Here is a 15,342-nt window from a genome sequence, read left to right on the forward strand (position 1 = left end):
TGCTGAGAATCCTTGATTCCCATCCTTCCCAGCTTTTCCTACCATCCTGCCTACTTTCCCTGCTAACTTTTTCTTCTCCCAGGGACAAATATTCCTCTCTTCCATCCCAAACTGTTCCGTGATCCCGTGTTATTTCCCACGGAGGTTGAACCAGCAGCACTCAGATGAATGTATGTCACAGTCTAGGAGTAAAGAATTTCCACACCCCTCCCTCTAAATCCAAATCGAAATAAAAGTAAATCATGCTGGGAAGGAAGCACAGGAATCAAGGTGATACGTCCTGCAGCAACAGCAGCTGGGGGGGTTTCGGTGCCCAAAGCCCAGCAGCTTTGCTGTTTGTTCCTTTTGTACTCTTCCTTTAACAATCACACATTAATTTGAGGACTCCCAGGGTACTGGGAAGGCTGAAAAGCTGTGTCAGGACCAGAGCAGCTGCTCAAATCCCTGTGACCTCCGAATTTGTGGAGCTGTTACCCCAAACTCATTTGGCACAGGGAGCTCTTCAGCTGCCTCCCACTGCCAGCAGAGTGGGAATGGTGCTCTGGAGCTGGTGAAAGATGCACCTCGTGCCCATGGGCTGCTCTTTCCTCCTGCCCCCTTGGGGTTTCCATCTGTCATTTCCCAGGAAGATGTGTTTTAGCCAATGCTGCCTGCAGGTTCCCAGCAGGACAATGATGATGGTGGGTGTCTCTGTAAGGGCAGCAAGGGAGCAAACCCCCTCCAGGCACACCAGGACAGGGCTATTCCATGAGCCTGGGCTGTAATTTGTCATCCTGGCATTTTAGCTGGGCTGGGCAGCATAATGCCCAGTGTGGCACCTATGTGTGTCTCCATCCCTGGGCACAGTCCTGTCTCTCCTGCCCTCCCTCACCTTTTGGGAGGAAATGAAAGGGGAGGCAGTGGTGGAGCCAAGAATGAGAGCCCTGCGATCACCACTCCCCTCCCTGTGCTTCTCCTGGCCTTAATCATCCCTCCCACGCCCCCTCCACGTTCAAGGTCCCTGATGTCTCCTCAAAATTCCCATCCTCGGCCCCCACTTATTTATGCATTTCCAGCCTGCAAGGCAAAAAATGTGCAGCAGTAAATTCAACTGCTGGGAGAGACAAATATTTATTATTCTTGGCTTGGTGATGGGGCAAAGTTTTGATTTTATTCTTTGTGTTCCTCATTTAAACCATGGTGATTAATCAGCATTGAGCAATTTGTTTCCCCCCTCTCCCTAGGACTAGCTCTGTGTGATGCTAAATCCAAGCCAAGCCTGTTCAATATTTGATATATTTTAAACCTGCACTTTCCTTTTTCATTAAAAGAGTCTCTCACCCTCATTTCTGAGATAACAACTTGGAATAAAGTAGCTCTTTGTGAATGCTGGGGGAGCGATGCTGTCTAGGTCTGATGTCTGAAATGTAACACATTAAAATATAATCATCTTTCCACCTGTGCAAAATTAATCAGATTGCATAATGATCTTAATACAATTTCCCTGGTGACCTTTATTGAAGAAAGAAGAAATTCTTCCTGATATACTGAAAACAACCATGGCAAAGCAGAGTTTCTCTAAACTTTGGTGCTGTCATTCTCTCTAAGCTCTTGAAACAAATCTAAACCTCCCTCCAGCTTTACAACATCCAGTTCTGCACCATTCTCTAGAAGCATCTCATCCATGGAACCCCAAAAATCTACCCCAGAATCTCTGCCTGGATTTCTGTAGCATTCTCAGGAACACCTGCCCTGGGAGCAGTCCTGCTCTCACATTCCACTTAGTTGGGTACCATGCTCACAATCTTCTGGGAGCAGAAAACAATCTGGACTGATAAGCACTAAAAAAGGTTAATTATAGTTTAGTTGCTCTGAAAAGATTATGTTTTCTATTCTCTAAGCATTTCAACAGAGCTCTGAATAGAAAGAATAGAGCTCAAATGGAAAGATTTTCAAGAGTTTGATTCAAGACGTTGTCTTTTCTCTCAGAAGAGCTGCAGAAGAGCCACTGGAGAGACACTTCCTTTCCCCAAAGCCACTTGGGAATCCAGCACAAAAACTTCCCTGCTGTTCTCCCCTCCAAGCAAAGTTTCCAGGACCTCCCGGAAGCCAAATATTGATTAAACCCCACAGGTCTGTGCAACGCATGGCAAATCCACAGGAATCCCAATGCCAGAGGACAGGGATGGATGGGATTTTGGGAAGGAATTGTTCCCTGGGAGGGTGGGCAGGCCCTGGCACAGGGTGCCCAGAGAAGCTGTGGCTGCCCCTGGATCCTTGGAAGTGTCCAAGGCTGGGTTGGAACAACCTTTTGCAGGGCTGTTGCTCCTGCTGGGTGACTCCTGAGAGGATTAATACAATTTTATCCTGTAAAGAGCAACCATCATTGTTAGCAAGATAAAAACCATTCCATCTGTCCTGGCTGGTGTCACCTCAAAAGCCTTATTTTTCTCAGGTGTGAGTGAATTACCTGAATCTGCTCCTATCGTTGATAGAGCTTTGATTCAGGTCCACCTCTACCCTGGGATCAGCTGGGCTCATTGCAGGCAGGGAAATCACTGACACTTCCTTCTTCCAGAAATAAGGAAAAAAGGCAAAACTCACTTCTCATCTAATGGGCTTCTGAGAGACAGCTGCCTCCAAAGTTCACCTGATAAACTGCACTGTTCTTGGGGCTTATCAAAGCTTGATGTTTAACAGTGCTTTGCAATAAATGCATGTCTGCCTCAGAATACAATGGTAACTCAGTAACATGGAATCATGGAATGGCTTCCCTTGGAAGGGATCTTAAAGCTCATCTCACAGCACCCCTGCCATGGGCAGGGACACCTTTCACTATCCCAGCTTGTTCCAAGCCTGGAAGTCCAACCTGGCCTTGGACACTTCCAAGGATCCAGGAGCAGCCACAGCTTCTCTGGGCACCCTGTGCCAGGGCCTGCCCACCCTCCCAGGGAACAATTCCTTCCCAATATCCCATCCATCCCTGCCCTCTGGCAGTGGGAAGCCATTCCCTCTTGTCACTCCAACACTTCTGAAGACCCTCTCCATGTGTCTAGTAGCTCTTCCAGGTACTGGAAGGCCACAGTGAGGTCACCCCAAAGCTTCTCCTCTCCAGGCTGAACAATCCCAGCTGTCCCAGCCTTTCCTCCCAGCAGAGCTGCTCCATCCCTCTGATCATCCTGGAGCCTCCTCTGGGCTCTGTCCAGCAGCTCCAGGTCCCTCCTGTGCTGGGCCCCAGGGCTGGGGCAGCTCTGCAGGTGGGGTCTCACCTGAGCACAGGGGCACAGGAGCAGAATCCCCCCCTCCCCTGCTGCCCACACTGGGGCTCAGCTCAGGGCACGGGAGGGTTCTGGGTCCCAGCTCTCACCCACAGCACCCCCAGGTCCTTCTCCAGCTGCTCATCCCCAGCCTGGATTGATCCCAGGGTTTGCCCTGACCCAGGGGCAGCACCAGCACCTGGTCTTGTTAAACCCCATGAGATTCCATGGGCCACTTCTGGAGCTTGTCCAGACCCCCTGGCTGGCCCTGTCCTTCAGGAGAGTTTTAAAGTCACCATTTCTGCAGTAGCATTTGAGGGATGAGCACATGTGTGCAGGAAAACAAGGTGAGAACCATTTATCCCCTTCCAACAGCTGGAAATTATCCTTAATTTTAACCTTTCCAGTTACACCTGGCATGTACTGGAGAAAACTGTTGGAAAATGGAGAAGCCACTTCCCAGCCACTGAGAGCATCACTCAGGAGGAACTTGGGACCACCACCGTGGCTGTCATACACTGGACACTCCTGTAAACATCAAGTGGTATTCCCTTGGAATGTGTGACAATTCCCAGGAAGAATTTTCATGGCCCAAACCAGCCCATTCCCACTGGGTGTTTTCATACCATTTGCTAAAAAAATAAATTAAAAAATCACATTTTCTTTTTTTCCAATCCCTTTTCCACTTTACTGACTGTTTTCCAGGTTTCTGGAAGGATTCAAGCTGTGATGGGAGGATGCTGAGTGAATGTTGTGGGACATTTCTGCCAGCAGACTGACACTTATAACTCACCATGACCACACTCGTGGTCCTTTCCCTCGCTCCAAATCCTGGGTGCAGAGACTCCCCACCATTAATGCAAAAAAATATTTAATATTAATATTGTATTTCCCAACAGATCCCTGACAGATCTGCAGGGCTTTCTTTATAGTCTTGCTCACAGTAGTAAATACTTAAGGGAGAAAATAGAAATAGCTCCATTTTCCACCTTGATTTCCTTTTCCCCTCCCAGTGGGAATTACACTGCCCTGCCACAACCCCAGAATTTCTCATTTGGATCTTCTCTGGTCTGAAAATGTACCAGATGTTGTGCTAAGCCTCCTAAGAATCCTGTTTGGGATCTGCAGGATCCTGTAGGAATTAAATCAGTGGCAGGAGGGGTGATTATCACCTTGATCTGCCAGTGAGTGCTTCTGCCACTCAGGGGAAGCTGCTCATGTCTTGGCTTAGCCCAACAAATTTTGGTGTTTAAATAGCTCTAAATTACATCCCAAGGCACAGAGCCGGAATTTTACTCCCTGTATCCAAAGCTGGACTAATGCCTCGCTTCCCAAAGGGAAATAAAAGGGATTTTTTTTTTTTATACTGGCTCACTCTGTGAGGTTCCTGCTGTTGGTTCTGGCTGCCAGTGCCTGCTCACAGCCTAAAATCTGGAGTTATTCATGACATGGCATCCCCAGAAAGCAAAGTTTGGGATTCTGTATTAACTGACAGGATGACACCCCCAGAAAATAAAAGAGAAAAAAATACCCCCCGTGCCCCCAAATCTTGTACACCTGAGAAAGATTTCCCCACAGTATTCTCAATTCTAAAAATTTAGCTAAAATTGAGTTAATTTTAAATAACACGGCCCCCCATTGCTGAAAAAAGTTGGAATTCTGAGCTCTCTGCATTGTGGGAGAAGCTCTGAACACCTGGACAACACAAAGGAGCTGCTGGGGATGGAATTTCCCTCGGATAAGCATGGACAGCACTAATGACCACCAGTGTCCAGCCCCAGGGTCCTTCCCAGGGCTACAGATGCTGTAGCTGTTTTAGAAATAAAGAAACAACTTCTGTTTTCCCTCAGGAAATTGGGAGAAAATGTTCCTATAAAAAGCACACAACCCTAATGAATATTAGGAACAGAGCTGACAGATTTTGCAATAAAAGTCAGACAGCAAAACAATAACAGTGTCTTAAACAGGATTAAAATATAACATTTTACTTGTTGTTTCAAAGAATAGATTTTTTTTTTTCTTTCTTCCATCAGTCTTATCTGCATGTCCAGCCTCCAGCTTAACTCCAAACAGATGTTTTAGTGCCAATCCCAAGTGCAAATATGCCAAGAAAAAGGAATTAGGGAAAAGAAACATCAGGTGGGGTTTTTTTTTTCCCCCTGTGTGAGAGGCTACAGTGCATTTATCATGCCTGAAAACAAGCACCATTGCTCAAAATATTTGGTCAGAAACCTCAGCTTGAGAACGAGGTATTGGACAGAGAAGTCACATCGACACCACATGCAGACAGCTCCCAAAGATGAACATTGCCAGGGATCTGCTGGGGGAGAAACTGGAAAAAAGGGAAAACCAACACAGCCACAGCAACAACACAAAGTCCTTTGACTGCCAGAGCAGAGCTGTCCTCACCCAGACCTCGTGGTGAGACCTTCAGCTGTGGAACAGGGACAGAATGGTGATGTCAATCTCTTCCTTGCTAATTACACACATTTATCTCTTGGCTCTTCCAATCTTTCCAGAGAAATCCAGGTTGTCATCACAATTGGTTTGATTTTACCCCAAAAAATTTGCACAGCACAACAGGACACTTTTCTCATGTGAACATGGTTCTGCTTTTTTCCTTTGCTGCTTCACACTGGAGAAAAACATTTTTCTTTGTCTTTTTTGGGTGTTGGTGACAACAAACAGTGAAAATTCTCAGCTCCCTGCCCAAGCTGTGACAACACACTCAAAACTTTGAGGTAAAACCAGAAATTGTAACCAGGTGCCTGAATTCATGTTATGTATTTCACAGGTAATGAGTACTACAAGTTTTGGAAACAACTGTGTGTGTGTCCTTGAGACCCTTTGCCCTTCCCAAATCTGTCTGTGCACGGTCACCTCATAAAATATTCCCTTTTTCTCCTCTTCCCTGTGGGATCCATTTGTCTTTTCAGCATGTTTGTGTTCAAAGTTATCAAAGTGGAATGGTGATGGCACTGCTTAGCCTACCAGCCAGCTGGGCTTGGGAATGGATCCATCCTCTTCCCATTAATTCCTCTTTAGTGCCTTTCCCTACCACAGGCTCATGGATCATCCTGCTTTATTCCAGAAGAATACAGCCATAGGATGACAATTACTGATACAGCATAAAAGCTGGAGCTAAAGACCATGGCAAAAAGAAAACAGAACTGATGTGGGAAGGGATGAAAAGATGAAAAATTGACTGGAGAAGAAAATTGGAACGAGCTAATTTACAAAAGAAAATGAGCAAACCACAGCCAGGTAGCTCTGAATAAGATTAATTGCTACACATTGCCTTCCTCTTTGCAATTTTTATCTTATTTCAGCTTCTCTTGCACTTTTCTAAGTGGCAGTGCTGTAATCTCAGGAACTTTGATTCCATAACTTTGCCAGGTGGGCATTGTTTGCATAAATTGCTCTGACTTTGGAATTGGGACTCAAATTCCAGCAGCAGCCGAGGATTTGCTCCATTGACTTGGATGGGTTTATTTTTAATTTATTACTCTGAGGTCAGAAGGCAGAGCTCCGGATATAAATCTTGAACATAAATAGACAATTCCCAGATCCAGACAGTAGAGCCACAAGTACCACACAGAGAAACAAAGCCAGGCAGGCATAAAACTGTCTGGAGAGTTAAACCAAAGGGGGCTGTGCATTTATTAGTAGTTTTCTGTTTATTAAACTCCAAAAAGAACTCATTAATTGAAACCAAGTAGTGTTTAGTGAAATGGGAGCCTGTCAAAACTGGGGAGGACAACGGATCGGTCCAAATGTGAGTGCAAATTTTGTCTAGGAATTTTAAAGCGTGCCGATTGTCATGGACTACGGATGCGCACCATACAAACTCCATACATCTGCCCCTGGGTGACAATAAAAAGCGCAGTTTATTATAAACCGAAGTAAAAATGAAAATAAAATTAAAAAAAAAAAACAACTAAAATCACAGTTTTGTCATTGGTATGTGGAGGTTGTTCCAAGGGCCCATCCAGAGCTCCTCCTCATCGGACTGTGTGTGTTCACTGTGAGACTCCACGGGCTCCTTGACTTCCTCATGGTCAACAACCGACTCCTGCTCATCTGTGCTTTTCAGTTTGGCCGCCCCGGCCTTTGTCACTATGTTTTCGGCCCCTATAGTAGAGGAAAAGGAGACACTGCATGGCCTAGAGTTCATTTTGTCACTTGGGGATGGTCCCTTGGACAACGTGTTCAGCGGGACGCTCTCCTCATGTGTCACCGCCAGCTTGTCCAGTTTCTTGAACTGCTTCCCCAGCCTCACTGGGGACGTGGATTTTAAATTATTGCCGAGGCAGACGCGGCGGGTGCGGACGACGGAGCCGTTCTGGGCGATGTAGATGTTGCCATTGCTGCTGGGCTGGAAGCTGGGGTTGCTCAGCCGGTTCCTCTGGCTGGGGTCGGGAGCGCTCTCCTCACCCGTGGAGCTGGTCTCGTACTCTGGGTCCACCACCAACTTGATCCTCTTCTTTTTGGCCCACTGTTGGACAACAAAAAGAAAGGTCAGTGCAATCCAGCACTATTTCTTCATTTCCCTGCCCCTTTCTGTTCATTGATTAATAGCTCTCATTAATTTCTCTTAATTTTGCATCTTTCCCCGTGGGATGTGTGCAAAAACTGGAGGGCCCTGAGGAGGAAGTGAGGGCTGTGTGAGAGATACCTTTAGGAAACTGCTCCAAGGTGTAAATTCTAGGAAGGCCTTGGAAGTTTTCTTCCCGTGCATTGTGAATTCCATGCACTTGGTAGCTCTGATTTGTGTGCATCACACATCCAGCAGAGAAAATCCTGGGATGTACACCAGGGAAAATCTCAGGCACAGCGCTGGCAAAACTGGTTACAAAAAGAACAGCTCCGTGTAAGGCTTTGTGGCTGTTTCAGACAGGTGGGATCAGTGGAAATACTCAGGAAGATGGTGGAGAAACAAGGCTTTAGGTTTATATAACTTATGTATTTTCTCAAAGAATTAATGCAAACAATTTCCACGCTGCTGTGACTTTGTAGTAGCAGTGATTCCTCTATGGTGAGCACACAACCCCCACTAGTTATTATAATTTATAATTGATCTTTTAAAAATAGATGCCTCCTTGCAGCACACTGAAGAGCTATTACCCTTCTTGAATGAATAATTCAAACACTAAGATGCCATCACAATTAACCTCCACTGCAAAACACACACAGGAACATGAGAAAAGCCAGTTTTTAGAGAAAGAAAATCATGCAAGGTACAAATAGCTGATTACTCTTCAGCTTTCGAGAAGTTACACTTGGTAAAAATTACTTAGATGTCTGTTTTATTGTTCCTGGTAAAGACAAACAATGTTGTTCACATGGATATATTCCAGTGGACCTATTCCTAATTAGTTTTAGTGGGATTTACATTGAAACATTGTGTGGAGTTATGACATTGTGCTGTGTGGGGATGCAAAGGGGGAGGTAAGTGGCTGTGGCTCAAGTTCAAAGAGATGTTTGAATAAAATAAAATAAAATAAAATAAAATAAAATAAAATAAAACAAACCCACTGTACTCTGATAGGCAGGAAAGGTAGAGGCTGGGAAATGTTCTGACTGTTTCCTGACCCAGCTCACTTGGTCCTCCTGCCTCAGCATTCCTGGCTTGTGCATCACTGGTGCTTGCAACCTGAATCCTGTGATCCAGGAACAGCCCAATGCCAGCTGTCCCAGTTATCCACTGCAGTTTTGGGAATGTTGTTTTGCTGCAATTCCACTTGTCCTCCCTGTAAACAGAGCTAACCTTGGCAGCAGAGAACTCACCTGAAGATTAGCAAATGTATTAATACAATGTTAATGTATAAGATGAAAACACAGATGATTTTGAAATCTTTACGTCCTCCTAATCATGGATGACTTTAAAATCTTTACATCCTCCTCCTCATCATTCCCATTCTTCCCTAAATCCAATGTTTCATTGCTCCATGGAAACCAAACTGCCTATATCTATGACTGAGTATATCTATAGTGTGTATATATATGTTTACATATATATCCACAGGGCTGGAATTAGTTTGTTTTTCCACAGTTCTCTCCCAAGGACAGTGAAATGCTGGATCAATACACTTTGCCCTTTCCTTTTGGCTGTCTCCAGCCCATCAGCATTACTTAGGAAAGACCACACAGAAGGCACAGCAAACAAAGCCACTCCTCACTGCAAACCATCACCTACTGTCAGTCCTCTTTAAAAGGAGGTGGAATCACCCGTGGCCTCTGACTCTGTAATTCCAGTACCCAGGGGCTCATCTGACTGGGACTGGCTGCTTTCCTGGGCCACCTTTTTCCTTGTTTTCATTCCTTTCCTGTTTGTGTCAGAGCTCTGAGTCTCAGTGTCAGTTGTGGCAGTTTTCCCGGATGTGGCACTACCTGAGCTTTTTGTCCCTGTGGTACCTTTGGAAGTCGCACTGATTTCACTGTCTAGGCAAGAAGATTCATTCTTACTGGCAGAGTCTTCCCTGTCACTGTCCTCTGGATCAACCTCTTCGCTTTCCTCCTCACTCTCCTCACTAGGAGCAGCTGATTGTCCTCCCTTGTCCTCTCCAGCAGCAGCAGCTTTTGTGTTGGCAGTTTTAGAAACCGCCTTGTTTGAGTTATCTGCTGTCTCCTCTTCCTCTTCCTCTTCTTCTGACACCTCTTCTATGGTGTCCTCTATTTCCACACTGGCAGAGGAGGTTTTGCTCTTGTAGCTGGATCCTGAGGTTTTCCTGTAGCTTGTGTCCCTGTCACTACCTGAGGCAGTGGAGCTCATAGATTTCTGGCTGGAGCGCTTGCCACGGGAGCTGCCTGCCCTGCTTTTTACACTGGACATTTCCATGCTTCTCCTGCTGCTGGACTCACTGGTCCCTGACCTGCTGTAGGAGCTCCGTGTGGATGAGCTCTTGGACAGGCTGCCATCCTCATCACTCTCAGAATCTTCCTCATCATTATCCTCTTCCGATGAGTCTTCCTCTGACTCACTGCTGGAGCTGGATTCAGAGTCCTCATCGGAATCCCCCAAATCCCCAGTTTCATCATCCGAGTCCACGGTGCTTTCCGTGGCTTCATCCTGATCCAGGGTTATTTTCAAGTAGTCTTTGTCTTCCGACTCAGAGCCGGAGCTGCTGCTCTTCTCAGAGGATTCATCCGAGGTGCGCCTCCTCCTCCTCTTCCTCCTCTTCTCATAGTCAGTGTCCTCCTGCTCACTCTCTGCTGTGATACTGATTGAAACTCCTGACTTGGCTTCATCCCTTTCAGACCCTTCCTCTCTGTGCGCCAAATCCTTGCCAAGGCCCTCCTGGAATTTCCTAGAGACACTGATGCGCTTCAACACGTGGTTTAGTTTCCTCATGGAAGGCCTGTCATCTGTGGATTTCTGGAAGTAGCTTCCCCTGATCATCATGGGTTTGTCCCCATCTGCTTGGCGAGCTGACAGCAGCTTGGCATAGCTGGAATCTTTCCTACCTTTCACTTTCTGCAGGATCATCGGGAATATCTTTGCTTTCTTCCACCGGGAATGGGCAGACCCAGCTCTTCCTACAGGTTTGTGGGCACTGACTGCCACACGACTTAAATGCATCACTGCCTTTAGCCTTCTTTTTCCCTGGCTGCTCCTAAATCCTCTTCCAGGACCATGGCTGAGGTCCATCCCAACACCTACAGGTCTCCCTTCCATTTGAGGCCCTGCTGCCTGGCTTATACCTCTGCTGGGAGGGCCTCTGACTGGACTCATGCCCTGCAAATTATGAAAATTAATTGATTACCACTTGAAAGAAAGTTATTGTGAAAACCTGTACCTTAAAATACAGTAGGAACAGATGCAACATTTATCTCCCAGTATCAAAATGAACTCACCTGTTTTAGTACAGTTTTTTTTTTTTTGCCAAAGTTATGGGAAATGTTTTGCAATTTTAGAGTTTTAGAAAGTTCTAGAATAGTCTGGAAATGCACAACTACCATACTCTACAGTGGGGAAAACACTGTAATGTTCTGTTTTCTCATTTAATAATGGATTAAGATCTGGTATTTATGAAAATTGGACCTTTTTTCTCAAAAGAAACGTTTACATCGACTTTCTTCTGATTGCCGCTGATAATTTAAAATTTTTTTTTAGATTTCATTGTGAACAAATGGCATTATGAACATTATGACAAATGAGTTTAGGTACTGCTTTTCTCAGTGGAAAGTCATCATTTATAAGAAGAATATTAGTAACAGACTCATAGAGTCATGGAGTGGTTTTAGTTGGAAGAGACCTTAAAGCTCATCCTGTTCCACCCCTGCCATGGGCAGGGACACCTTCCACTGTCCCAGGCTGCTCCAAGCCCCAAAGTCCAACCTGGCCTTGGACACTTCCAGGGATCCAGGGGCAGCCGCAGCTTCTCTGGTGCTTCACAGGGTGCCAGGGTCTGCCCACCCTCACAGGGAGTAATTTCTTCCCAGTATCCAACCTAATTTTTTCCTTTTTCAGTCTTTAGTCCATCTTCTTGTCCTGTCACCCCGGTTCCTGCAGAAAAGTCCTCCTCCAGCTTCCTTGTAGGGCCCTATAAACACTGGAAGGTTTCTCTGTTTGGTAATAATATAAAATGGAAATACCTAAGTGGATTTTTCTTTGAACTAAAACCAGATGTGGATGCTAACAGAAACTCGGCAATTCTTTTCTGTGCCTCGAAAACAAAAGGAATTTAATGCTGACAAACTTTACAGGTCACCAGAAGGGCCAGCAACGCTTAACACTGATCTTCAAAAACCTAATTCTTATCAATTCCAGTGTACAGCTGATGAGGTTTGGCGGCCCTTCAGGGACAGAATGAGCCCTCCAGAGTTTGTTTCTTACCTCCTCTGCTGCTGGCCCATGGGGACTGTAGTAGTAGCCACCGTCACTCTCCACCACGACCTCGCCGTACTCGTCGTACATTCCCGACGGGGACAGCAGACGCCGACGGCTCCCGTACTGCGGCAGCTCATACCTGCCAGGGACACCACAGCTCCTCAGGATGGGTCCAAATGTGCTCACACCTCTCATCACACAAACAGCAGTGTCACCGTTCACATCCAGAGAGATGGGAACGACTTTCCTTGTTTTTTCCCCCTTTCCTTTAGTTCTTAGCGGCAACCAAATCCCAGAATCCTGTTCCAACAGCCACAAGCCCCTTAGAGTAACCTGAATTTTGTGGTCTGTTGGATCAATCAAGACCCCTTTAAGTATATCAAGCTTCCTTCAATCTGCTTGATTTTTTTTTGGGATCTTTCTCAATAATGATGGAGTGAAAGAGTGCAAGAGCAGCTTCCTTGGGATCAGCTCTGGAGAATGCGAGCAGTAATTCCTGAAGAGCCTGTAGTCCAATGGGTTTTATCAGAACAAGGCAGGATGGGGTTTCTTGAGGGAAATTCGAAAGGGCACCAGGGCAGGATGGTATTTTCTGACAGAAATTTAGAAGGCTACAAGGCAGGATGGGGTTTTTTGAAGGAATTTAAAAGGCCAGCAGCTGACTGGAAACTGGGAGAAGAAAGGAATAATCCCTGAATTCAGGAGGGGAGGAGGTGATGGAAATTTATCTCCCAGGAAGCAGAAGTACACACACAAAGGATATAAACCCAGCATGAGGGATGGGATGTGCACTCTGCAACTGGAATCATGACATTCCTGAAGAAGCAGGGAGTTATCACACACACCCTTAACCTCTGGAAAGAGTTTTGTTGTTGGTTCATGCCTTCATGAACACAAAGATTAAGGTAATCCTGAGGTGAAGGGAAGTCCCACAATTAACTGCTGGAATAATAAACATCACCAGCCTGGAAAAGCAGCACTTTCAGAAATAAAGAGGAAAAATGGAACTATACCCGTGCTCATAACTGTAGTAATCCTGGCCATAGTATTCCTGCCCTGGATCAATTCCAGACTCCATACTCAACTCCTGGGAAAGAGAAACGCTGATTGAATGCAAACTGTGTGAAAAAGGCCCGAATGTAATTACTGATTTTATTATTCTTTATGATGTAATTTCTTCTTCTGACTGCAGAAATGATCCCCATCCTGTAGCACAAAAATACCAACGTCTCACATGTGCTCTTATTGCTTATTCTGGAAACAGTTTTGGGCCTAAAAGATTGGAAATAGAAAGATTTGCAATTGCACTGCAAAGCAAGGTGCTAAAGCTTCCAGCAGCAATGGCTCAGTTCAGTTCCAGCTGCAGTAATCCATCAGCAGCTGACTGGCACCAGGAAAAAATCAGATAGCAGTTGGAGAGCAATGGAATCATTCTGTCTGGAAATCTGAAACTGTGGGATGAAGCCAGTGGGAGCCACTGAAAAATGCTCATGGGGAAAATCACAGTGGTTAGGAGTGGTTTGGAAGAGACCTTAAAGCCCATCCAATCCCACCTTTCATTAGCCCAGATTGCTCCAAGCCCCATCCAACCTGGCCTTGGAAGTACCAAGATGCAGTAAATTTAAGATATTTAATTAAAATAACAGAACTGGGCTGACAATGCCAGAACATTGCTTTTTATCTAAGAGCTGGGGGGGAAAATTACCTGAGACAGACAAGTTCTTATTACAAAATGATGTAAAAGCCATTTCAAAACTTATAGAACAATTAAGAAATGAAAAATGGTGGTACCTCTGGTCTGAGAAGAGAAGGTCTCAGCAACTGCTGTTGCTACGAAAGAAAATGGGAGAGTGGTTAATTAGGCAGCAACAATTAAAGTGCAGGTTATTGGTATCTAAGATTAGTAGTAAATGCTAAAACCGTAGGTCTTTTGGAACTTTTTTATGGAAGGCAGCTGGATACTTCCATACCCTGTGAGAACACTGAGCACCTGATGCAGTAAAACCCCTTCACAGTCCACCATTTCTTTTGCCTAAATATAAAATCAGTTTTCCAGTTTTTGTGGTGATTGTCTGACATTTATATCTCAAGAACTTCTACCAAAGGCCAAGAGAAGTAAATTTTGTATTTAAATTAAGAGATACAAACCAGCTGTGCAAAGAGAGGAAAAAAGATCAGCAAATATCAACCTTTGTGATAGAAACATATTTTGGAGAACTTTACAATTATTAAGTGAGATTGTATTGAAGGAAACTCTTCTCCCTGTTATTAATTTCTGGAGAAAATTAAACTGCAGGAGCAGAAGAGGTGGAGGGAAGGTCCAAGGAGCCCCATCCCTGCCTGGCAGGTGACTGGGTGTGACACTGGAAAACACAGCAGTCGTGGAGGGAGTTCCCTGGGAAGCTGCTTCTGGCACCTCGTGAAGCAGCAATCTCCCAGCCTGGAGGTCGCACTCCTGCCACAATGGATCTCAGCCCCCGGGGGATCTACGGCTCATAAACTTCTTGAATCACTTTCAATTTCTGGTCTGTAAAACAGTTAGTACCCGGAGATCCACAACACACAGTCCTACACTGGTCTGGGTTGAGAGGGACCTTAAAACTCAGCTCATCCCACCTCCTGCCATAGCAGGGACAGCTTCCACTATCCCAGGAGGCTCCAAGCGTCATCCAAGCTGCCCTTGGACACTTCCAGGGATCCAGGGGCAGCCACAGCCTCTCTGGGCACCCTGTGCCCACCCTCCCAGGGAACAATTCCTTCCAGATATCCCACCAAAATTTCCCCTGCATCAGTCTGAACCAATCTCCCCTTGTCAGGGTCCCTCTCCAGCTTCCCTGTATCCCTTCAGACCCTGGAAGGAGCTGGGAGGTCTCCACACAACCTTCCCTTCTCCAGTCTGAGCAGCCCCAGCTCTCCCAGCCCAGCTCTATCAGGAACATGCTCCAGACCCCTCAGAAACTCCACAGCTTCCTCTAGACCTGCTCCTACAATTCCATGTCCTTATTTTGGGAGAACCAGAACTGTGCACAGAATTCCAGGTGGGGTCTCACAAGAGCAGAGTCTCTCCCCTGCTGCCCACACTCCTGGGCTGCATAGGAAAAGCACATTGGTACAATCAATATTTTAAAGGTAATTGGGCACCAGCCTTACCTCTTGCTGTGCATATCCTCGCCTAGAAGTCAGAAAAAGAAAAGAAATGTATTAGTATAATACTGTGAGCCTGCACAAAGATGCCCATTGCCATTCTTGCTGGAGAGGGGTGAAAGAGAATGTAAT

General features: G+C 45.8%; 1 protein-coding gene across 3 annotated transcripts in view; it reads right to left on the bottom strand.

Annotated features, from left to right (window-relative positions):
- Positions 1-6,748: 6,748 nt before the first annotated feature.
- Positions 6,749-15,342, bottom strand: part of PCDH15 (protocadherin related 15) — a 264,399-nt gene continuing 255,805 nt past the window's right edge. For 2 of the 3 annotated variants that reach the window (XM_062496847.1, XM_062496846.1), the window contains 5 exons: positions 15,217-15,238; positions 13,858-13,896; positions 13,080-13,153; positions 12,073-12,205; positions 6,749-7,731 (listed from right to left, as the gene is read on the bottom strand). In XM_062496847.1, the coding sequence (XP_062352831.1) occupies positions 7,180-7,731; positions 12,073-12,205; positions 13,080-13,153; positions 13,858-13,896; positions 15,217-15,238 (820 nt within the window). In that variant the 3' untranslated portion in view covers positions 6,749-7,179. Of the gene's footprint in view, positions 7,732-9,537; positions 10,972-12,072; positions 12,206-13,079; positions 13,154-13,857; positions 13,897-15,216; positions 15,239-15,342 lie in introns of all 3 variants that reach the window. The other variant, XM_062496842.1, reaches the window with a different exon arrangement.

This window comes from Cinclus cinclus, chromosome 7, assembly GCF_963662255.1.
Source record: "Cinclus cinclus chromosome 7, bCinCin1.1, whole genome shotgun sequence".
NCBI lineage: Eukaryota > Metazoa > Chordata > Aves > Passeriformes > Cinclidae > Cinclus > Cinclus cinclus.